Raw genomic sequence first — 24292 nt, forward strand, 5'->3', positions numbered from 1 at the left:
AGAGCAGAAAGGTGAACCAAGACCAAAGCCAGAAGAAAAAGAGACCCAAACTGTGCAAAACATGGGTTTGTCTTTGCCCTGGTTTCAGGAAAATATTGGCTCATATCTTAAAAGGAGAAGCAATGGTTTGTGAAGAGGGGGTCCTGTATCTTTTCTTATAAGAATGCGGTATGCAACCCAGAGCTCCTTGGAAATGCTCTAAGATCGCAGCCTACGTAGGACTACTGCATACACTAGGTGGCAGCACTAAGTTAGTTCTCTTTCCTGCAGCCATCTGATTGTTGTCTATGGAGATTCTCAATCATCGGGAAGGAAGGAAGGAAGGAAGGAAGGAAGGAAGGAAGGAAGGAAGGAAGGAAGGAAGGAAGGAAGATCAGCATTGCTGCATGGAAGCTAAAATCTCTAGCTATTAATACATAAATATGTAGAAGACAAGAGACTGAACCATACTATAAAATCACAGGTCAGGCACATTAATGGCAAAATAATTTGGAATTCAAAAATGCAGAATTTTCCTTATTGTAAATCTACTCCTGATATAATATTACACAAAGTCATTACCTGCACCTCTGCTACTATTCTGGCAGTAGCAGCCATCTCCTGTTTAATTTCAGAATGCTCCAAATAACACTAAGTGATCAGAGAACAAAGGTTAAATCTACCAGGAGTCTTTCTTGCACAGACAGGCTTTGGGGAAATAAAAGAGATTTGTGCACAAGAAGATCCTAGTGTTCCGATGAGAAGCCAAAACTGTCCCATCTTCAAGAGTCAGGCACATCAAACAGAGGAACGTTTTCTTCTCCAATTTCCATGGAAGTTAAGAACTTTTCATGGTCATGTTGATGCTTTAGAAAAAGAAAAAAAGAGTCAGTACAATGGATTGTTATTACATATGTATCCAGGACTTTCCCTAAGGAGCAAAGGACAGAATACACATATAACTAGCCCTAGTAATATCCTATCTAGTTACCGCCCAGGCCCAGACATTATAGATGATAAATGCTGAACCATCTCAAATATCACTTGAACTTTTCTTCTTTCAATATAAGGGACCTGGAAAAAAATCCACCATGTCAGGTCGCATGAGATGAACAGACACAATAGGAGAGAGGCGGTCCCATAAATAACCGGTGTCATGTAGAGTATATTGATGACGTCTAGTCCAGGGGTGGGTTCTAAATTTTTTTACTACCGGTTCTGTGGGCGTGGCTTATTTTGTGGGTGTGGCTTGGAGGTCATGTGACTAGGTGGGCGTGGCTAGCTGGTCAGAGTCATTTCCGGAAGGTCCTCGCACTTACGACCCGACTCATTTGCTTTTAACACTGATCAGCTGTAGGACGGCCCTTTGAAGCCCCGCGGCAAGAGTTTAAACAGTTTTTTTCCCTCTAGTCATCAGCTGGGACTCAGGAGGCAGCAATAGATTGGGGGTGGGACCAAATAAAAGGTAAGAATAACGTGGGGGGGTGGGAGAGCGGGGGGGAGAACCAGTTCAGTGATGTCATATCGTCACCGCTACCGGCTCAGCCGAACCGGACCGAACCGGGAGGAACCCACCACTGGTCTAGTCCCTTAAATTGTAGCAGAAATGTACTGGGAGGTAGGGCAGATTGTTAAACCAGAGGTCCCCAACTCCTGGGCCACGGACTGCTACTAGTCCATGGCCCATTAGGAAATGCAAGCAGATGAAGCTTCACTTGCGCAAGCATGGGATCTAGGCAGTGGTGAAATCCAATTTTTTTTACTAGTGGTTCTGTGGGCGTGGCTTAGTGAGCACGGTGTGGCTTAGTGGGCATGGCAAGGGAAGGATACTACAAAATCCCCATTTCCTCCCCACTCCTGGGAGAAGGATACTGCAAAATCTCCATTCCCACCCCACTCTGGGGCTAGCCAGAGGTGGTATTTGCTGGTTCTCTGAACTGCTCAAAATTTCCGCTACTGGTTCTCCAGAACCTGTCAGAACCTGCTGGATTTCACCCCTGGATCTAGGTAGGGTGCGAAACACACACACACACACACAGAGTCCATGGAAAAATTGTTTGCCACAAAACTGGTCCCTGGTGCCCAAAAAGTTGGGGATCACTGTATTAAGCAGTAGCATGGTGTGAGTATCACCCACAGACTACCCTGCCTCACTGCATTCTAGACCAGCTATAGAGCTTCTGAATGGTCTTAAAGAGCAGCCCCATGTAGACTGCATTGCAATAGTCCAAAAAGAAAGTGACTAAAGTATGAGTGACCATGAGCAAAGCCTCTCTTTCTAGGAATGTGCATAAAGGGCCCATAAAATGCATTTGTGCACAGCTCCACTTACATCTTGAGGAGTAAGTTCAAGACCAGAAAAACTGCCAAATTGTGCATCGGATCCAATGGACATCCACAGTTAGAATTAGAAAATCTCTGGTCTGGGGACTCTAAAACCCATGGACACTTGGTCTTGCTAGGGTTAGGCTGGAGCCTATTCTTCCCCATCCAAATCCCACAGCTTCCAGGTAATGGAAAAGAGCCTTGGCAGCTTCATTTGGGCAGCACAGTGTAAAACACGTACATCTGAGTACTATCAACACACTGATGGGACTTAACCTTTTGTCAATGAATGATGTTACCTAGCAGCTACAGGTAAATAAGGATCAGGACAGATGCACTACCTATATCCTGTGCTATAGGTTATTCACAATTATAGTCCACGCCATGTCAGCAGTATAACCTAACTTGAAACCTGGCTACAAAGAAGAGAAAGTTGTAAAAGTGAAAATTGTCCAACTCTGTTGGACTTAGTGATGGCATCTTAGGAAATGAAACTGTTTCTTTCAAAATAGATGGAACTGTCCCTTTCTTAAAGAACCATTCACCACCACATGGATTCCAACCATGTATCATCGCCCAGGAGGTCTTAACCAACCAGGTGAGATAAGGAACTAAAGACAAAAGGTGTGTCGGAACCACAAAAACTGCCCATTTACTCATCTCAACATCTCAATTCTTCCCATGTACTGTGGAGGCCTTGGAGTTCTCTGAGCTTGGTTGTTTACTTGCACACATTTCATTACCCAATTTTTGCTTCCTGTTTATAGACAATAGCTTGCTCTGCCATCATTGGTAGAGGTGTACTTTTGTCCTTGGTAGTTCTTTGATTAGGATATTATTCTCTGCTTGATTCTTTGTCTGGTGCTTATTGGGCATTGGCTGTCAGAGAGAATAGACCTTGGTCTTTTTGTTAGCATTTTTTGTCTCCTTTGAATGGTATGTAAATGTACTTTATGTGTCTATTGATGATCTCATTTACACACCATTCAATAGAGACTCAAACCCCACACACAAACAGAAAGACCAAAAAAACCCACATTCACTAATACTGATAACGTTACCTAGTCAGCTAATGATGTATAAGAAAACAAAAAGACTCAGAGAGAATCAAGTACTCACTGTTTAACCCTGAGCTACATATATTATCTTCTATTCTTCCCATATAGTCAACAAGATTGTATCTCAGCCAGTTCCAGAGGACCTGCTAGCCAGAGTCTAATTCAAACAGTTCCAAGTGATCATTTTCCAATAGATGCCTAAAAAATCCTTACAGGAAATGTTTCCCAGGGTCCACCTTATCTCTGCTCTAGGCACATCTAGAAACTATCAATCAAACCTGAGAAGCCTATGTAATTCTAACAAGAATCCCATCACTTTTATTTCTCCTCCATAAAAGCTGGCTATATGGTCAGCCCAACATATCCTAAGAATCTACTTGTTTCTGAACTATTAAATCTTCTGAAACTTGAGGATTTGTTTGTAGCACAGTACTTGTCCCACCCCATTCTCCATTTACATTACATGATACGGAGGCATGGCATGGAATGACACTGTAGAGCAAACATTCATTAAAAAGCTTTCTTCCTCTAGTAGTAGTTACCATTATTGCACTTTTTATTAATGGATTAGTCTAAAGTATAATGCCATGCAATATCATAACTGATAAAAATTATTACCAATAATAGTCAATACATTTTGATCCTCTTTTATTTGAAAGTATTATTTTCATATCATTAAAAGGAAAATAACTGTCAAAAATTAAACTTATTATAATTGTTATAGATTAGAAGGATATTCTATAATTAATATAATATAATAACTCTTTTAAGGTTCTATAATTTACAAGCCTAATCAAGATATTAATAATGGGATTGTCATAATTAACTTTCATGACCAACCAACTGGCCGTGATCCTTAATACCTCTTAGTTCCTTTACAAAATTGGGCTGAATACAAATTGTAACATTAGAACAGAGCAACTGAAAACAATAGAACTTAATGAGTCATCTGAAGTCTAATTAAAAATATGGATAGCCCAATCCAATGTTTCTTTTACAGCTTGCAGAATAATAAATAACTACTACCAGATACATCCATTTATTTTCTTTAATAATTAAACATTAATGTATATTTCTTCTAACATCATATAGCTTTCATAAACTATGAAATGATAAACATAAATGATAAACATAAACATAAATGATATTCAACACATGCAGAACACTTATGCTTTTTTATAAAAAAAGATTTACGTGCAGCAGTCCTCAACTTAAAGCCTTAGTTTAGTACCTCTTCAAAGTTACAATGGCACTGGGAAAAAACCTATGAACAATCCTAACATATACTACCATTGCAACCTCCCCACAATGACATAATCAAGTTCAGGTGCTTGGACCCGGCATGTAATTAGGAGGGTTGCAATATCCTAGGGTCATTTGTGACTTTCCCAGCTGGCTTCTGACAAGCAAAGTCAATGTGGGGGAAGCCAGATTCTCTTAATAACTCCATGATTCACTTAACAGTTGTAGTAATTTGCTTAACAACTGTGGCAGAAAAAGGTTGTTGCAAATCACTTAAAAGCTGCCTTGCTTAGCAATGGGATCTCACAATTGTGGTCCTAAGATGAGGACTACCTGTACTATTTGCTATTCAAACCACAAAGGCAAATGAAAATGCAACTCTGTGAAAGATTTTACAGTGATTATAAAAAAGTGACAGGGCAAACAAAAAAGAAGGTTGGGTAGACTCCAGAACGATATAGTAAAAAAGGTTGTTCCATTAAAGCAAAGTTGCAAATTGCAGCTACTGTCTTTAATTACTAATTAAATAAGATGAAAGTATTAACATATACTTTAGTAACCTAATAATAGGATTATATCATGTGTTACTACATGTTTATAATAAACCTGGTAGCAATTTTTATCTGACTTTAGCTTTGTCAAAACTTTAACTTTAATCTAAACTTTTATCCGCTGGTCTAAAAGGCCCATGTAAGTATTTGGATCTCAAAGAGACTACCTGGAGTTTACCCAGTTCTTCAATGTCTTTTGCATAATGTTATTATGAACAATACTCATAGATAATGGCTTGTTTATGAAATTCTTACTCCTGTTGGACTGAATTTATTTCGGGCTCATTTGAAAGACAGCTTGCTCTGAAGGCAAGGGAAAATGAAAAATAATAAATACATTGTTTGTTAGACACTTATAAATGCATATTTACTTTAAAAGCAGAACAAAGGCATTTTCACAAGCAAATTTTATCATATATATTATGATGTCTTCATAAGTTATCAATGTTCATTAAGGAATGTCTCCCCAATAGTCATCAAAAATGCTTGCCACAAAATTTTTAGGTTGTAGAGTGTTATGAGACTATTTTTTTCTTTTTGCTGTTCATAGCAGCAGACTAATTGGAATATTGGAATCAATTACTGCAAGAAGTTTCAAAAATAATGCATTTTAAGAATTTATAGTTGAAATGCTACTCCTATGAAAATGACCTTAGATCATCCTGAATGTATTTATAAAGACTTCTACTTGCCTAAGCATAGATAGGATGAGGTTATAAGACAGTCATATGAATACAGTTTCATCCTTAATACTGGCTGGAAAATGTATTATAGAAAAATATGTGTACATTAAACTGTATTTTCTATAATTCAGTGAGCTGTTGCACTGATATCACCCATTGTTACCAAATATAGCATTGGATATATGCTATAAGGCACAAAGCTTTAACCAGAGCAGTATGAGATGATAGTCATGACATATTTTCAACCGCTCTGAACAGCTTTGTTGATGCGATCTATCAAAATCTTGCTTGTGGTCATTATCAAGTGTACTAGGATTGCAAGCAGATAGGCAGCTTGCTAAAATTACTTTTGGGCATCGTTCAAAATAGATGCATCTTCACAACAGAATATTGGAATTCAATTTCACAGCAGCAGCATATTCAAGCTTTCTGAAATGGCTACTTTGATCCATAATGTTACCACTATAATCACATAATAAGGTAATATAACATATGCATTTTTCAGCGTGCTCTAAAGCTCATGCAATTGACATGGATACAGCCAGTCTAGCAAAATATTATTTAGGTTTGCAGTGACTCAGTAGTGATTCTTTCTGTCAGTCAACCCCCATTTTAATAAATTCTATTCAGTAGAGTTTAATAATGGATGCAATGAACAAAATCTGGACTTTTGACAACAAGAAACTTTGCCCCAGGTAAAAGACAAATACTGTTATGAATGACATAACAATTGTACATTTTGAACATTATGTTCATGTTATGTACATCTACATATATTTTATAATTTCTATAAGATATAGATTATATGTGTGTTTTATATATGAAAAATTGAGCATTTAATGAACTTTTAACTCAAAAACATTTTCCCCATCAGTTCATTAAACTGAGGGTTCTGTGTACTGCTATGCCACTCTATCTTTTTTGTTAATAAAATCAATCTTCATCATAATGTAAAATCCTGGGCATGAGTAGAACTACTGTATATTCTCTAAAAATATTACCTACCAGTATTTTCTTAAAGGGATCTAGACTGATTTAGAATACATAAATGGAACCATTTTATCATCCAATTTGCCAAATGTCATAACCAACTCTAGCCTAGCCAATTAATAGGTAATAACTTTCACCTGAAGAAAAAATAAGCAAAATTACTGTTTTAAAGAAAAATTCTAAAGCTGATAGAAAAAACATTCATTTAAGAAATAAATTTATCCATATATTCTGGAATCTCCTTTCAAGTAAATGTCTTTGAATATATTCTTTGCATTTTCATTTGTAACAAAGATACAGTGGATTTATGGATTTTTTATTTTTATTTTTATTTAATTAAGCTTATATGCCGCCCTCTCTCCGGAAAGGACTCAGGGCGGCTCACAGCAATAAAAACAGATAAAATCAATATTAAGTGTTAAAAACCATTAAAACTCCCCTTAAAAACCCCTTCAGTCCAATCTGGCCTGGCGAAATAATCATGTCTTAAGGTCACGGCGGAAAGAGCGCGGGTCAGGGCCACCCAGAGCTCCAGGAGGAGTTGATTCCATAAGGTAGGTGCGCCCACAGAGAAAGCCCGTTCCCTAGGAGTCGCCAGACGACACTGCCTGGCCGACGGCACTCCAAGGAAGCCCGCCCTGTGGGAACGCACCGGGCGATAGGGAGCTGTCGCTGGCCACAGATGGTCCATCAAGTACCCCGGGCCTAGGCCATGTAGGGCTTTATAGGTAATAACCAGCACCGTGAATCTCACCCGGAGGGTAACCGGTAGCCAATGCAGGTTGCGCAGGAGGGGTGTAATATGAGAGTGTCGGGACACTCCCATCACTACCCGCACGGCCGCATTCTGCACCAGATGAAGCCTCCGAGTGGTCTTCATGGGCAGCCCCATGTAGAGAGCATTGCAGTAGTCGATCCGGGAGGTCACGAGCGCATGAGTGATTGTGCGGAGGTCATCATGGTCCAGGTAGGGGCGCAACTGGCGCACCAGATGAATCTGAGCAAATGCCCCCCTGGTCACGGTCGCAACATGATCTTCCAAAGTCAACCGTGAATCCAGGAGGACACCTAAATTGTGCGCCCTTTCAACAGGGGGCAACACCTAACCCCCTACAACCAACGATGGAATATTCCCTTGGAACCGAGATGCCGGTACCCACAGCCACTCTGTCTTGGCGGGGTTGAGCTGAAGCCTGTTCTTCCCCATCCAGAGCCGCACCGCTTCCAGGCACCGGGACATCACGTCGAGGGCATCACTGGGCTGGTTCGGGGTGGATATAAAAAGTTGGGTATCATCAGCGTACTGATGATACCTCACCCCGAAACCACGGATGATCTCCCCCAGCGGCTTCAAATAGATGTTGTACAAAAGGGGAGAGAGGACTGACCCCTGAGGTACCCCACATGTGAGGGACCTCGAGGCTGACCTCTGTCCCCCTGCCAACACCGCTTGCGCACACCCCGAGAGATAGGAGGTGAACCATCGAAGAATGGTGCCTCCCACTCCCAACCCCCCAAGGCGCCGCAGTAAGATACCATGGTCGATGGTATCGAAAGCCGCCGAAAGGTCTAATAGGACCAGGACAGAGGAATATCCCTTATCCCGAGCCCCCCAGAGGTCATCCACCAGCGCAACCAATGCTGTCTCCGTGCTGTACCCGGGCCTGAAACCCGACTGGTACGGGTCCAGATATAATGTTTCATCCAGGACCAACGGGAGCTGATGTGCCACCACACTCTCAACAACCTTCGCCATAAAGCGAAGGTTGGAGACAGGACGAAAGTTATTCAAAGTAGCCGGATCCAGGGTAGGCTTCTTGAGGAGGGGTCTCACCACCGCCTCCTTCAAGGCAGCCAGAAAGTGCCCCTCACCCAAAGAAGCCGTAATCACTGCCTGGATCCAGCTGCGTGTAACCTCCCGGGCCGAATAAACGAACCAGGAGGGACACGGGTCCAGCACACACGTGCTGGCGCTCAGCTTCCCCATGATCCTGTCCACTTCCTCAGGAGTAACAAGATTAAACTCTTCCCAAATCAGCAGACCCGTCATCCCCTCCCCAATCGACCCCGCCTAGTCGGAGTCCAAATCTGAGCGATCTTATTCTGCAGGAATTTACTAAATTCCTCAGCCCGTCCCCTCACAGGGTCCTCCCCCGCTCTCTGATTCAAAAAGGAGCGGGATACCCTAAATAGGGCGGCCGGGCGGTTCTCTGCAGAAGCGATGAGGGCAGAGAAGTGAGCACGCTTCGCCGCCTTCATCACTACCAGATAGGATCGAATAAAAGATCTCAGCTCTGCTCGGTCAGATTCGGAATGGCTGGATCTCCAACAGCTCTCCAGACCTCTCCTCCGACGCTTCATCTCCCGGAGCTCCTCAGTAAACCAAGGGGCCAACTGGGATCTGTATTGGGTCAGAGGTCGCAAAGGCACGACCCAGTCGAGAGCCCCGGCAGCCGCCTCTTCCCAGGCATCCACCAGAGTCTCGACCGGGACGTGGAAAGAGAGAGAGGGATAGTCCCAAGCTCCGTCTGGAACAGCTCAGGGTCCATCAGGCACCTGGGGCGGAACCAGATGGTCGGTTCTGCCTCCCAGTGGCGGGGGGCGGCAAAATGGAAGCCCAGCCTAAAGAGATAGTGATCGGTCCATGATAGGGGTTGGATAACTGGCATACCCCCACCAAGCTCACTATGCCACTGCTCCGAGACAAAAACCAGATTGGGTGTGTGTCCCCCCACATGAGTCGGGGCCTGTATTATCTGGGTCAGGTCCATGGCTGCCATGGAAGCCATGAACTCCTGGGCCACACCTGACACCACCCCCAGGGATGGTAGGTTAAAGTCCCCCAGCACAATAAGTCTGGGGAACTCAACCACCAACCCCGATATGGCGTCTAGCAGCCCGGGCAGGGCTGTTGATACGTAGCTGGGAGATAGTCAACAGGACCAACTGACTTTGCGGTCCCCATCTCATAAGAACGGACTCACAGCCGTCTATCTGAGGAGCAGTGACCTTCCGCGGACCATGGGTCTCCCTAATTTTGGTGACATAAAAGCAGTAAGTGTATGCATCCAAACTAAAGACAACTTGTTTGTTTTTAATTCACTTGAAAGATTCCTTCTTTACCCTCAACTATCTGTATTAGGGCAACTTATCTAGTCTTATTATCTCCAAAGTTACTGTTATTCAAACAAAGCCTTAAAAGCTAAAGATTCCCCCCTACATGCGTGCTAGTTGTTTCCAGCTCTAGGGGGCGGTGCTCATCTCCGTTTCTAAGCCGAGGAGCCAGCGCTGTCCGAAAACATCTCCGTGATCATGTGGCTGGCATGACTAAATGGCGAAGGTACACGGAGCGCTGTTACCTTCCCACCAAAGTGCTCCCTATTTTTCTACTTCCATTTTTTACATGCTTTCGAACTGCTAGGTTGGCAGAAGCTGGGACAAGTAACAGGCGCTCACCCCATTATGCAGCACTAGGGATTCAAACAGCTGAACTGCTGACCTTCTGATTGACAAGCTCAGCGTCTTAGCCACAGAACCACCACGTCCCTCAAAGCCTTAGGGATTACCAATTGTGCACCATGTCCTAAAAATAACATTTTACCTAGCAGTTATAATTAGACTGAACTAGGATGCTGCTGAAGTACAATTCCCAGGATTCCCAGAATCCCCCAGGCCACTCTGCAGAAGTGCCACTGAGAATAGTGAATATTACTCCTACGTAATATTATGTAGCAGTAATATTCACTATTCTTAATGACACTTCTGTGTAGTCCTGTATAGGATTAACATGAATTTTCTTAATAGTTAATCTTTTTAAGAATGAAAAAGGAATATAGTTTATTATCAGAATTCTGTCTTACTTTGCTGATGCCTCCCTGAGCTCTTCATCCAGTCTGCATGAGTAAAGGTTATTGGTGAAGGAGAAGAAGCAAGCGGAACATAAAATAGAAGCAGGGAAAAGCAGAGTGTCAATCAAGCAAGGAACATGCTTTTGAAATTATGCACCAACAAAGTATTTTTTTCTAATGTGTTACTGATTTCATCTGTGTGTGTGTGTTTGTGTGTGTGTGTGTGTGTGTGTGTGTGTGTCTAATCCATGTGTAGGCAGATCTTGTAAAACCAGCAGGAGTTTGCAGCATGCATGCTGTGCAAAGCTGACAAAGTGATTGAAGTTAATTCCAGAACAGGCCAAATTAAGAAAATTTATAACTGATCTCAATAGTTCATGCGTGACATTCATTACAGAGAGCTATGAGATCTTTTTAAATGTCAGCTGCTGAAATCCTCTACTGTCTCAGATATCCTCAGTCATTTAAAAACATCAGCACAGGCTGCAGCAGAGCAAGGGTTTTACCTTACTCTTCTCTGAATGGATCGCTCTTCGTCATACCTTTCAAGATAAAAATGGGTGAAGGACAAACATACACAAGGTCAAGTAATATGCAGACATGTATCACCTGTATCACCTTCACATCACAAGGAACTATTCCCAATGTCAAGTTGAAGTGCAGAGTCAGCACTGAGGCTCTTGTATATGCATCTCATGTCAATGCAAATTTAAGCTACAATGTCTATTTCATTATGCATAGTTTGATCCTTTGGCCCTTATTCAATGGGCTCCAGACTCGCTTTGTTATTAGTGGGTTGGCATGTTCACACTGAGAACTACTATACGCAGTGAGAGAACTGGTAAAACCATGAAATGTTCTGGATTTTCCCCCTCTTGGCACTGTCCAGCTACATTGAACTAATATCCTATCATCTTTAGCAATTCCTGAAAGTTTTGGACAGGAGAATAATTTATAAAACATAGATTCCCCAAATCAGAAACACTGATGTGTCCCCAAAACATCAGTGCTCATGAACATGAACACTTTGAGAATGTAATCTTCACTTTCAGTGAATAAAATATATTCCCATTCTACAATGTCTCGTGCAATTCTCAAAAATATTTTGAAAACTATTAATTTTTTATTCCAAACAGATGGTATGAATAAATTAGTGAGGCAATAACACATTGGAATAGATCCTTGGATCTTTCACAGACTCATAGAGTTGGCAGATACCAAAGAGGCCATCTAATGCTCCTTAGTGCAGGATCGACGACAGCATCCTGATAAACAATTAGCCAGCCTCTGTTTGGAGACTTCCAGTAAAAGAGAATTCACCACTTCATGTGGCAACCTGTTACTTGGTTAACAACTGAGGCTGTCATGAGTTTCTCCCAACTTCTAGCCTGAATTTTCTTCCTTATAGTTTTAACTAATGGGTCTTGCCCCATCTCTTTGAGGTAATTGAGAATGAGATCACTGATTCAACCTTCAGATATTTGAAGAGTGCTTTATCACCTCAATCACCTCTTCTATAGGTTAAATTTATTCTTATTTCTTAACCATTCCTCTTTTGTTTTCTTGGCTTGGCTTTCTTTATATAACAAGGAACCATATTATAATATAATTGTGTTTTTAAATTTTAATCAAGTAAACAGCATAAACAATTATTTCTAGTGCTGTTGAGTTTTAATCACAATGTTGAATACTTTGTAAATATTATGTATTATTTAGATAAAATTAACTTTCCTTAAAAATAGCAATCCTTTTGTTTTATAGTAGTAATTTATCTCATTATTATTCTCCAAACGCTCTTCACTTACTTGACAATACTTTCTGGGACATTTACATATTCCATTGGAATTAGTTCATTAAGGTCTGCCAAAGTGTTGACGTATTGTATCTTATTACTGAATTTTGAACTGAAACACAAAAAGCACAATTCACTGGTTAAGCAATATATAAAATAAAATATAAAATTCATCTCCATGTTAACTAATGAGCTGCTAAATTGCAGGCTAGGGTAGGAATGATCTTTAGTGACCTTTCAAAGTTACTGAAAGGCACTGAAAAAGTCACGACTGGTCCTCACATTTACAACAATTGCAGCATCCCAACGTGATCAAAATTTGGGCATCTGACAACCAGCATGTATTTACAATGGCTGCAGTGTCCTAGCATCATGTGATTGCCATCTGCAATTTTCCCAGCCAGCTTCCAACAAGCAAAGTCAATGGGGGAAACTGGATTTGTTTAACAACTGCACGATTTGCTTAACAATTATGACAAAAAGGTCATAAAATCAGGTGTGATCCATCTAACAACTGCCTTGTTTAGCAATATAAATTCTGATCTCTTTTGTGTCCATAAGTCGAGGACTATCTGTACTGTCTTCAAATATCACAGTAATTTATATGAACCTCATCCAAGATAGCCTACTTAATTTGTTAGGTGAGACCTAGGCAGTCTTCTTATCTCTTAGTTTGAATAGAAAAAGAACAAGCACTCGTTTTGCCTGCACCAACCTATTAAATATTGCATAAATTATTCTGTGATAATGCCATATATAGTTATATGTTATAAGTTAAAATGTAATTATTATAAGGGAATGATAAATTTATTTTTTATTAATGTTACTCATGGTAAAATTAAACAAATATATTGATCATTTTAAAGAGCCTTATCAGCACAAAGCTGAATCAGAAGCTGTTTCTTTACTTCCCCAATTGCTTATCTCACAATCAAAGCAATTCCTGATCATGTAAAAACTCAGCATTTTAGAAAGTCCGAAAGTGATAACGTCTGACCTTATAAATGGCCGTGTGACAGCTAGAATTGTTCTTATAAACCAAGAAGGGTGAACTATGATGAATGATTTCAAATTCTTCCTTAATCTGCATTTAAAAAGAAATATTACAGATTAACAGAGTTGGAAAAGATGTTGGAGACCCTACACCATTTCTGACAGATGACAGTCCAGTCTCTTCTTGAAAGCTTCCAGTGATGAAGCTCCCACAACTTCTGAAGGCAAGCTGTTCCACTGATTGATTGTTCTGTCAGAAAACTTCTCCTTATTCCTTGAATCTCTCCTTGTTCACTTTCCATCCATCATTCTTTGTCTGGCCTTCAAGTGCTTTGGAAAATAGCTTGTCCCCTTCCTCTCTGTGGCAGCCCCTCAAATATTACACTGCTATCCTGTCTCCCCTGGTCCTTCTCTTCAGTAGACTAGCCATGCCCAGTTCCTGCAACCAGTCATCGTATGTTTTAGTCTCCAGTCCCCTAATCATCTTGGTTGCTCTTCTCTGCACTCTTTCTAGAGTCTCAACATTCTTTTTATAGTGTAGTGACCAAAACTGGATGCAGTATTCTAGGTGTGATCTTACTAAGGCTTTATAGAGTTTAGAGTTAGTTTCTCACTTGATCTTGATTGTATCCCTCTGTTAATGCAATTTAGGATTGCATTGGTTTTTTTGGCTGCTATCGCATACTATTGGCTCATATATAATTGGTTGTCCACTAAGACTGCAAGATCCCTCTCACAGTTACTGTTATTTAGCCTGCTTTCACCCAGTCTATATGTGTACTTTTGGTTTTTCTTGACTAAGTTTTCTTGGCTAAGACTTTACTTTTCTCTACATTGAATTTCATTTTGTTAGATAGGGCCCAGTGTTCAAGTTTGTCAAGATCAATCTGGATCTTGAGCCTATCATCTAGGGTGTTGGTTATTTCTGCCAGCTGAATATCATCTACAATTTTGGTAAATTCCCCTTCTATTCCCTCATCTAAGTCATTTATGAATATATTGAAGAATACTGGGCCTATGATACTTTAAGTCTTTAGTATGAAACACATTGGTTGAGAAAAATGACAGTCACAAGTATAGCACTATCACACACTGATTCACACATTTTTGGCATGCTTTCTTAAATATATTCTTAATCTTCAGTGATACTCACAAGCAACAGCTTGCATTTAAAAAGAATGGGGTAAGAGGATTTAAAATAGTAAACAGACTAAGAAAAATAATAATTAGAAAATATAAGTGATCCACAAACCGCCTGTCAATCATCTGGTAGCATCTTTTCATCCATCCAAGTCCTGGCATTCTTCTCCTTGGGGTTGCTCCATTTAAGTAAACAATCATATAGTCTTCAGCAACCATGAGCTCCAAAGTACTTATTACATATCTCAACAAAAAGAAGGAAAAGAAAAAGAAGTGGGGAGAAATAATATTTTCACAAGCATTTTTTTTTCCTTTTAAGAACCTATGCCAGAATTTTTTTAACCATAGGAACTTTTAAATATTAACTTTAAGATATGTGGACTTCAACTGGCTGGGGAATTCTGGGAGTTGAAGCTCACATATCTTAAAAGTTGTTAAGGCTGAGAAACACTGCCCTATGTTTTAGCACTTAAGCAAATACATAATTTCCAGAAACAAAATTGGCAGTTGAGGGAGTTCTTTATTAAGTAACCTACATAGTACAGGTCATACTGTCCCTCCTTTGGGAATGTGAAATATTTAAATAAGAAGCCCATGCTAATTTTACTCTTCAGGGCATGAAAACTGCAGTATAAGTAAATGATTGCACTCACTCCATTGGCAGACAATTTAGGAGCATTTCAGGGACAGGATTCAAAGCAAGAATATAGTCTGGAAATTCAGACAGAACTCCTGACCTATGTGGATTTCCAACAATGAGAAATTATAGTTTTATAGGTAGTCCTCAACTTATTACCATTCGTTTAGTGATGGTTCAAAGTCACAACAGCACTGAAAAAAACTATGACCACTTATCAGATTTACAATCCCTGCAACATTTCCATGGTCACGCGATCAAAATTCAGATCACAGCAACTGGTTAATATTTCTGATTGCTGCAATGTCCCACCTTTTGTGACCTTCTGACAAGCAAAGTCAATGGGGAATTCATTTAACAATTGTGTTACTAATTTAACAACAGCAGTGATTCACTTAACAGTTGTGGCAAGAAAGGTCGTAAAATGGGGCAAAAAGTATCGCTTACCAACATAAATTTTGAGCTCAATTGTGGTAAGCTGAGGGCTATCTGTATTATGGAATTACATAGGACTTCAGCCATGGAAGGTTAGGAGCAGTTCAAGAAAAACTTTCTTTAAATATCAAGGCTCAATTCAGGCTTAACTGTGCAAGGCTTAACTATGGCAAAACAGGAATCACTTCCCTATGGCTTCTTTCCATTGTAGCAGGGGTGAAATGCTACCAGTTCGCCCCGGTTCGGGCAAATCGGTAGTGATAAAAACTACCGGTTTGGGCGAACCAGTAGTAAAAAAAAAGCTACCAATTCAGTCGAACTGGTAGTTTAAAAAAGCTACCGGTTCATCTGAACCGGTATTTCCGAAGATCAGCTGTGCCGCACAGTTTATATTTGCTAGAAAGCAGGAAATCCTGCTTTCTAGCAAAGCTAAATTGCGCAGCACAGCTGTTCCCTTCCCCTTGCTGTTCTACTTACCTAGTGAAGTCTTCTATTTCTGCATATGTTGCGCATGTGCGCGCAACATACTTTTGGCGCACACTGCATATGCATGCACAGCGTCCTTTTGGCACATGCTGTGCATGCGCGGCCAGCAAACTGGTGGCAAACCAATTCAGATTTCACCATTGCCTTGTAGTATATTTTATTTTATTTCATTTTATTTTATTTATACAAACCAAATTTCTGTTTCCCTCAAAAGAACGAAGCAACAAAGGAACTCATTTTAACTCTGCATTTATCTCTTAATGAAAATCATCTATTTCACCATATGAAAGAGTTTTACTACAATATTTCCACACTCACAGGAAAAGATTTTCCATGACATAAGTATAATCCATTTGACTGTTATCCGGTAGAAAACATGCAGCAAATACAATGATGGCATTCAAGCCATCACCATAGTATCCTGTGGAGTCAAAAATATATGTCTCACAAACAGTTCTTAACACAATAGAATTGGCAGGTTTCATAAGCAATTGAAGCCCCCTATTACCTGTTGCATAATTCAGGGCCAGGGGGTATAAGTATCAAATACGCTAAAGCAAGTTGGGAAGCAAACCAATAGCATAGTGGCATATTTGGTAACATTTTAATGAGAAAAGCAACCTGGGAATCTCAATGCAAAGTATTCCACAACATTGGACCATAGACAAGGCTACTTCCAAACCTGAATGTCTCATGATATCCTCCTATTTGATGTAAGAATTTCCCAGGTGAGGTTTCTCATTTGGAGAATTGATAGCTACGTCTGTTATGAAAGTCTCAATTCAAAATAATTCTAGAAATTACAAACTCTAATAAGTAAGTAGAGTAAATGAAAAAAATAATAATGGAAAGAACAGATGCTGCTAGTCCTGAAAAGCTTGAATTCATACAGTTCTGCATACCTACAGGACCCTACCCAGATCCATAGGCCTGTTCACTCATCAGGCAATCCACAAGAATTGCCTAAACATGGATGAAACACTTAGCAGGCTGGCATAGAGATACTGGTGATATAAACCACTGCTACACATCCCATGTCAGGCCTAAATTGCAGCAGTTAAGCACTGAAAAAGAAATAACTTTTCTTTCTCAAGACATGTGTTTTGCTACAAAATAAATACAAAATCTTAGTCTCAGCACACCCACGCCTGGTCACAACATACTGGTTTAAATGACATGTAGGGAGAAACTTGCAGTAATAGACATCTTTAAACCATACCTTACAATAGCTTCAGTAAATCTGGCTATGCTTGTGATTGCACATTGTATTAAACCATATTCTTTTTTAACCATGAATTGTTGAACAAACCACAATGACACCCATGGATTCACACATCATACTAAGCTGCAGAGCAATGATGGCCAGCTTTTCTAACTGAAGATTATGATTGGTACATTGGAGCTGGGCTGGGTTTAATTAAAAACAAATTAATTAAATAAAATCAATACACTATTCTCATTATTTTAATTACTTCTCCTTTGGAGGCAGCTTCCAGAGATTCTGAAGCTGTCCCAGTACTGTAGCTTTCAGGGGGCATATGCTGCTATGGGTGTTTACATTCCACCATAAACTATGGTGTACAAGCCATAGCTGGTTTCACACCACATATTAAGTTCAAAGCAAACATTCAATAAGATGAAATGTTCCTGTAACATACAGGCCTGCAGTTGTACCATGAACACTGAATATATTGTGCTTTCTTCTCTCATTTTTTTCTTTTTAAAGCTCTGTCTTTCCTTTGGAAGTGTGAATCAGAGATCTGGAAACTGGAGCATATCATGCCCAGAATAAAATGATTTAATGACTCATCAACTCACATATTTCACATCAAAAGTATTCTGTTGTTATAGATACATTACAGAGTTTTCAGTAGCGAAGGAATTAATTCAATAATTCACAAATTCAGTTTTGAATTATTAAAAGGAAACATATTCTAAATTTATGTCAGATGTGGAAGACCATTTACAATTAGGATACTTTCAAATGTTTTCTAATTACTCTATACTAGTATAATTAATAAAACAGATTTTTTTTCTGTACCTCCATGAGAAATAACCTTTTTAAAAGGTTCAATTGCTTTCATATCAATCCTCTGCTCCTGGTCTCCAATAACAACAGTTCTCCATAACCTGTTGTCTTCCCGTTCCTCTTCAGCAGTATATTCTGGGATGGATTCAGATTCTTCTTGAGAAGGTTCTTTAATGGCTGGTTGCTCTTCTGAAAATACAAGAATAAAGGATTTAAATAAACAGTCTTTAGCAATAGCAATAGCAATAGCACTTAGACTTATATACCGCTTCATAGTGCTTTTACAGCCCTCTCTAAGCAGCTTACAGAGTCAGTATATTGCCTGCTACAATCTGGGTCCTCATTTTACTGACCTTGGAAGGATGGAAGGCTGAGTCAACCTTGAGCCGGTGAGATTTGAACTGCCAAACTGCAGCTAGCAGTCAGCTGAAGTAGCCTGCAGTACTGCACTCTAACCACTGCGCCACCTCAGCTTTAATATAAGAAAAGCCTGTTTCATCCAGTAACAAAATTGAATTTCTGACTGTAACTCTGAAATCAATTGTACAATTCATTGAATGACTTTATTCAATTCAATGTTGGATTATTTGTAGGAACAATGTAATCTGTGAAAAAAATCATTGGATAGTCAAATAATTATGAAGAAATGAGATATATAAAATGGTATTTAGATTCCTTTGGCATGATGGAAAAAAAGAGAAATCCATAGTTCTAAAACAAAACACATATTACATTTTAGGATTGGAGTTAGATACTATATAAGTATCATCCAGAATGTATCCTCCAAAGTTTATACTTGCATCTGGAATCTTTAAAAATAACTCAACTAGAAATACTATTATTCTTAATATTACAATTTTTCTTGCTATCCAATTAAACAGATATACCATTTAATATTTCAAAAATATTGTATGCAAATAACCAACAGCTGGCTCTACAATTTGATAACAATCTATATTACACACACACATACACACATATTAGTGTGTTCTGCTTTTCTTTAGAGCTGTTCATTCTTATACTGCATATTTGTCTTCATGAGCTGACAGAGAAAATAATAAAATTTCATGCCAAAGTGTTCAACCCTGCCCCCAATAAAGACACACAGGTAATCACTGCAAATTCACTTTTACCAAATTAAACTCATTACCATGTCCAGCATATTCTAAAGAATCTCCTTCGTCTGGCGTGTCCAGATCATCTACATTAATATCAATTTCATCTGGAGTGTCCAGGTTATCATCAGAAAGGACAGATCCTTCACTCTGGTCCAAAGAGAGATTGATATTTGGAGCAGTGAGCTTTATTCTTCTGGGATGAGAGCCATTAAGGTCTAGTGAATTGGGAGGTTCTGAATAAGCACAAAAAGAGAAGAATCTCTGTTTTAGGGTAAAACTATTATTCCAAATAGCATTTAAATTAATTTGACTTTTGAAAAATTACTCAACCTGTCTCATAGTTGTATGTGACTCCAGAAAACAAGAAATAGGCCTAGGTGAAGTGGGCTTGGACCTGGATGAAGAGCTTCATGATATGGAAGGAATGAGGTACCAACCTGAGCTACCCTTGACAAGGATCTTCTCCCCATTATCAGGATAAATTACACCATTTGTTCTGATGGATGAACCCATTTCAGAGAGAAGAGGAACAAGATTCTTTTTGTTAGCACAAAAAGGCAATGTATGTTTCAATTAGGTGCTTCTCACTGCTACATCTCCCTTGACAGGTATTTGTCTTGAAGTCCCCATCAGCTACAGCAAGAACCAGTGGAAGCAATGAAGGACCAAAGTGAAGTAACACAGCCATTTCATCCTTAGAAATGCATGGGCTGCTTCACTGCAACCTTCATTATCGCAAAGCATTCTTATGAAGACCTGGACCCAATATTTAATAGCAGATACAGAAGATACTGTATTTACAATTCAAGTAAGGATAACATTTCAATTGGAGCAGAATGCTGTTGCCAGCCAACCTATGTCTATTTTTGTTACTTCTGATAAGGCATCAGTTCCCCTCTAATTAACAGAACAAATATGAAGATTTTATACACAACTGTAAAAACCCCCTTTCCTGGTTCTAATGGTATACTTTTCCTGAAACATGATTACTCAAATCCTAGGCAGTTGCCATTTATATCTTCCTGGTCTTGGATATAATGCAATGGCTGAGGAATAATCTAATATGTCAAAGACTTCTTTTCTAACTGATGACACCTTAGGCAGCAATTTTAATTGTGTTGTTTTCACTGGTAAATAGAAGCTAAATCTGTACAGGCTGAAGTGAAGAAAGTGCAGTGTAGCTAATTATCATATGCAGCAAGTTCATTTGCAGCCTAATGAAATTAAGCAGCGTAGAAAGTAGATGAGAACTGCAAATGATGATCAAGGGAACCATGGAATTAATTAAATATCAAAATTAAACCATTTTTATCCCAAATAAATATTATCAGTCACAGTACAGAAATAGTTCACTCAGTGAATAATTAAATGCCCCAGGAGAGAATGAAACTTTTAAGAAGCCAATTAAAATGTACACTCACCAGGTCTCATCTCTATTGCAGTAGAATCTAGCATGGCCTCATTAAGGATATCCATTCCCACATCCTCTGGTACCAATCTAAAACATCAAGACAAACACATATGTTGTTGTTTTCTGTATTTGAAGAATCAAAGCACTCTAAGTAAAGATTAACTGTTCTCTGTCTGCCCAAGGGGAAACAGATGCAGAGACCTGAAGAAGTTTGAAGAGAATTTGGCTTTGCTAAAAGAATAGAGACTTTTTGAGATGATTAAGTTTCAAAAGAGATTATGCTGTCTCCAAACTTCAATATTTGCATGCAAAATTAATTATAATTTTTCTGACAATGAAAACAAATCCTGACTTGGAAAATTCTGCCACAAATGAGAATTGTGTTTTGTTCTGAGCTTACAGAATATCCCTGCCAGTTGTTTCTTCCCACCCTTCACTTTGTACAGAATAATAATAACATTATTCCAACCATTATGCTCAGTTGTAGTCTCCATGGAGATCTAATGTTAAACAAGACACACATCCTCTCCATATGCACAATGCATCCATGTGTTAACATTTCTCCAGCTACACCATCTACACCTGCAGCCTTATCAAATGCAAATCTTGCATGGGAGCATGCTCATCTTTTAGTTGAAGCAGCAGCCAGCGTCCAGACTGCTTCCCTAAATAATGGATTTACCAGTTATTTCATGTTACTGTCTGAATGAAAAACTCGTCTGTGGCATCAAATTCCACTAAACCCAGATTTAACTTACTATTTGATTGTACCTGGATCCAAACTGAGAGCTATTGCTGAAGACCTTGAACTTTTCTAAATAAATAAGATCACTTTATAAACTCAATAAATTAAGGTTTTCAGAGATTTATGCCCACTAGGATTTTGTGATAAAAACTATTACAGATTAATGGGCATTTTTAGATTCTTAAGCATAAAATCAGCCTTGGTTCATGCCCAAGGCCTATCTAATCCAACAATCTTTTTGATGGTAACCCATCAGATGCCTCTGGGAAGTGTCAAGCTGTTGCTGAAGGCTCAATAATTCTTAATATCAAAATATATAGGCAAGATATTTATCAAAAAAAATGTAATTTTTTTAAAAAAGTAAATAATGCCTTTATATAAATCTTCTTTGTATGTCATAAAATGCACTCTTTTAACCTCAGCCTTCCCTAGTTACCATTTGTTTTTTAAAGTCCTTAAAAAGTTCTCATTGCTCAACTAGCTTAACTCTAAAAGCCAATCCTTCCCTTCCATGCTGAAAACTCCACCACCTCTCCAGCTCTTCAAATCCTTTATTTTTTTAAATATTATTTTGGAATAATCCAAGGACTATTTAAAAACAAATGATATATAATGGGTGAAAAAAATTACCTGACCAAAAAAAATCTTATCTATTGTAACACATTTTTTCTCTGACTACCTAAAGAAATTGTGAGTCTTTATTTAACTTTCACAAAGCTGTTCCAAAGACAAGATGAACAGAGTAAAAATAAAATAAGCCTTGCTCCCAGTCAGATTATTGTAAGATTCCTTAGTTTATGAATTCTAATGTGACTCCCTTCTCTTTTCTATAGAAGATCAAGATGACACCATGTCATAATCATTCACCTGGAAGAAGAAAGAGAAAAGCTAAAGCAAGAAGACAATTTGAATTATGCCAGTAGCAAGATAATTTAGAGAAATAAATATAATTGTTACACAGAAAAAGGAAAGCACTTGATACAGGAGAACTACTATAGATATAAATGCTAGGCTTTGGGGAGAAAACGTTTCACATAGGTTTAGCTTATAACAGGAATCTTTTAAGATGCATCATATGTTTAATGGCCTGGACTCTCCAAACTCTAGGGCCACACTTTACTATATGGTCCTTCAACTGATTTATATAGTGCATTTTATTCTTTAAACATCTCACCTGCCCCGTTTTGACTCACCAACTTTATACAAACACAATTTTCTCAGTCTTTCCCTTTCTCTCAGACCATTTACTTCCTTTATGCATTTTATTTTTGCACTGTGGATCTCATTCACTCTCTCTGTATGACAGGGAGTCCTCAGTTAATGTACAGAGAGTCCTCAGTTAATTATCATAATTGGGACTAGCAAGTCTGTTACTATGTGGTAAAGTTAAAAATCACATGTCCAAGCTGACTTATGACAGCAATTCTGGTTGTGATCATTAAGCAAACTGTGAGCAGTTGTTAAATGTGACATCATAGGACTTGAGTCCCTACATGCTTCTCCACTGACTTTGCTTGTCGAAGTCAGCAGAGAACATCAAAAATTGCATTACAGCACCACAAGATACTGAGGCCATCACAACTGTACAAGAGTCCAAATGCAAATCATGTGACTCGGGGACAAGTGATAGCAACAACACTGAGGGCTACTTATAAGTGTTCTTGATCATCACTGGCATAATTTTGAATGGCCACTGAACCAGTAGTTCCTAAGAAAGGATCGTCTGTACTTCTTTCATAATTGTAGTGAATGTAGAGGAAGTCCATTTCAAAAGGTTCAGATGCTGAAAATGTTAGGGAACTTAATTCATCCAGGAGTTGAGTCTGTAGAATCAAACACTGAGGAGCCAATCAAAAAGAAGGAAGGTTCTCCTCTCATATGTATTTTTTTATATGAAGAAGCAATAATCTAGCCTATGAGCCTAGCTAAATTGAGATATGTCAAGAACTTTGAATTGGACAGCCCAATAGCTTGATTGCTCAATTCCATCAATATGGGAGGAGATCAGAGTTTAACTCAACAGCTACTGATGTTCCGGTAATTCCGTTGATTGTCAACCCAGTTACCAATGCCTTGGTAGCCAAGGTGAATCAGTTAACTCCACAGTGACAAATTATGACAGCAGTTTTGATGGAAACACAAGATATAGGCCCCTTACAAAGTACCCAACAAAGATGGTGGGAGTCAAAGCAAATACAGATTTCAGAAGCTGAATCCATGAAGCTGGAATCCAGTAAGATCTGTCCAAGACAAGCACTATAGCATGCGAGGTTTATGTTTATATCGTGGAGAATTTTTTTCACTCTATGAGAACCCCTCTTCTTCTTCACATGAGCATTTTATGAGTAGATGCCATACATGCTCCAGATATGACTTTTTGAAAAAGGAGATCCCAGCCAACCACAGAAGCTAAAGCTTCTCTAGGAATTAAACAAATTCCTGACATGTAGAGCTTCACATCAAAATTCAGTCATTCCTACCCGAAAGATCCAGACTGTTGGTAGAGTACAATTTACAAGCTTTAATAAGGTTAGGGTTAGGGCGGTGCCATAACAAGTTCACTAAATTATCCATCTCTATCACATAGGCCTCACTATAGAAGTATTCTAAGATATTTTAGCTCATGTGTCCACAAGTGAAGCCCAGAGCAGGATATCTGTTTCCTGAAAAGAATGCACTGATAACAAGGGTCAGTGCATCATACCATTTTTAGATGCCTGCATGCATTAGACCTTTTTCCTTTCACATTTACTCCAGAGTCTTACTGTCAAAAAAATTTCTTCTCTCAGCTCAGAGTTAGTTTTGCATTCAGATACATTTTTCCTGCATC

The 24292-nt window shown here is 39.1% G+C and overlaps 1 protein-coding gene across 3 annotated transcripts in view; it reads right to left on the reverse strand.

The window, feature by feature from the left end:
- Positions 1-469: 469 nt before the first annotated feature.
- Positions 470-24292, reverse strand: part of PRUNE2 (prune homolog 2 with BCH domain) — a 78184-nt gene continuing 54361 nt past the window's right edge. The window contains exons 6-16 of one of the 3 annotated variants that reach the window (XM_070938647.1): positions 20728-20804; positions 19339-19539; positions 18201-18377; positions 16478-16580; positions 14714-14845; positions 13466-13552; positions 12482-12580; positions 11183-11218; positions 10689-10721; positions 5411-5458; positions 470-845 (exon numbers count right to left, since the gene is read on the reverse strand). In XM_070938647.1, the coding sequence (XP_070794748.1) occupies positions 818-845; positions 5411-5458; positions 10689-10721; positions 11183-11218; positions 12482-12580; positions 13466-13552; positions 14714-14845; positions 16478-16580; positions 18201-18377; positions 19339-19539; positions 20728-20804 (1021 nt within the window). In that variant the 3' untranslated portion in view covers positions 470-817. Of the gene's footprint in view, positions 846-5410; positions 5459-10688; positions 10722-11182; positions 11219-12477; positions 12581-13465; positions 13553-14713; positions 14846-16477; positions 16581-18200; positions 18378-19338; positions 19540-20727; positions 20805-24292 lie in introns of those variants that run through there. The other 2 variants (XM_070938648.1, XM_070938649.1) reach the window with 2 other exon arrangements.

The sequence above is a fragment of the Pituophis catenifer genome, unplaced genomic scaffold, assembly GCF_029215685.1.
Source record: "Pituophis catenifer annectens isolate HBS135680 unplaced genomic scaffold, rPitCat1.0.hap2 SCAF_2, whole genome shotgun sequence".
NCBI classification, from domain to species: Eukaryota; Metazoa; Chordata; class Lepidosauria; order Squamata; family Colubridae; genus Pituophis; species Pituophis catenifer.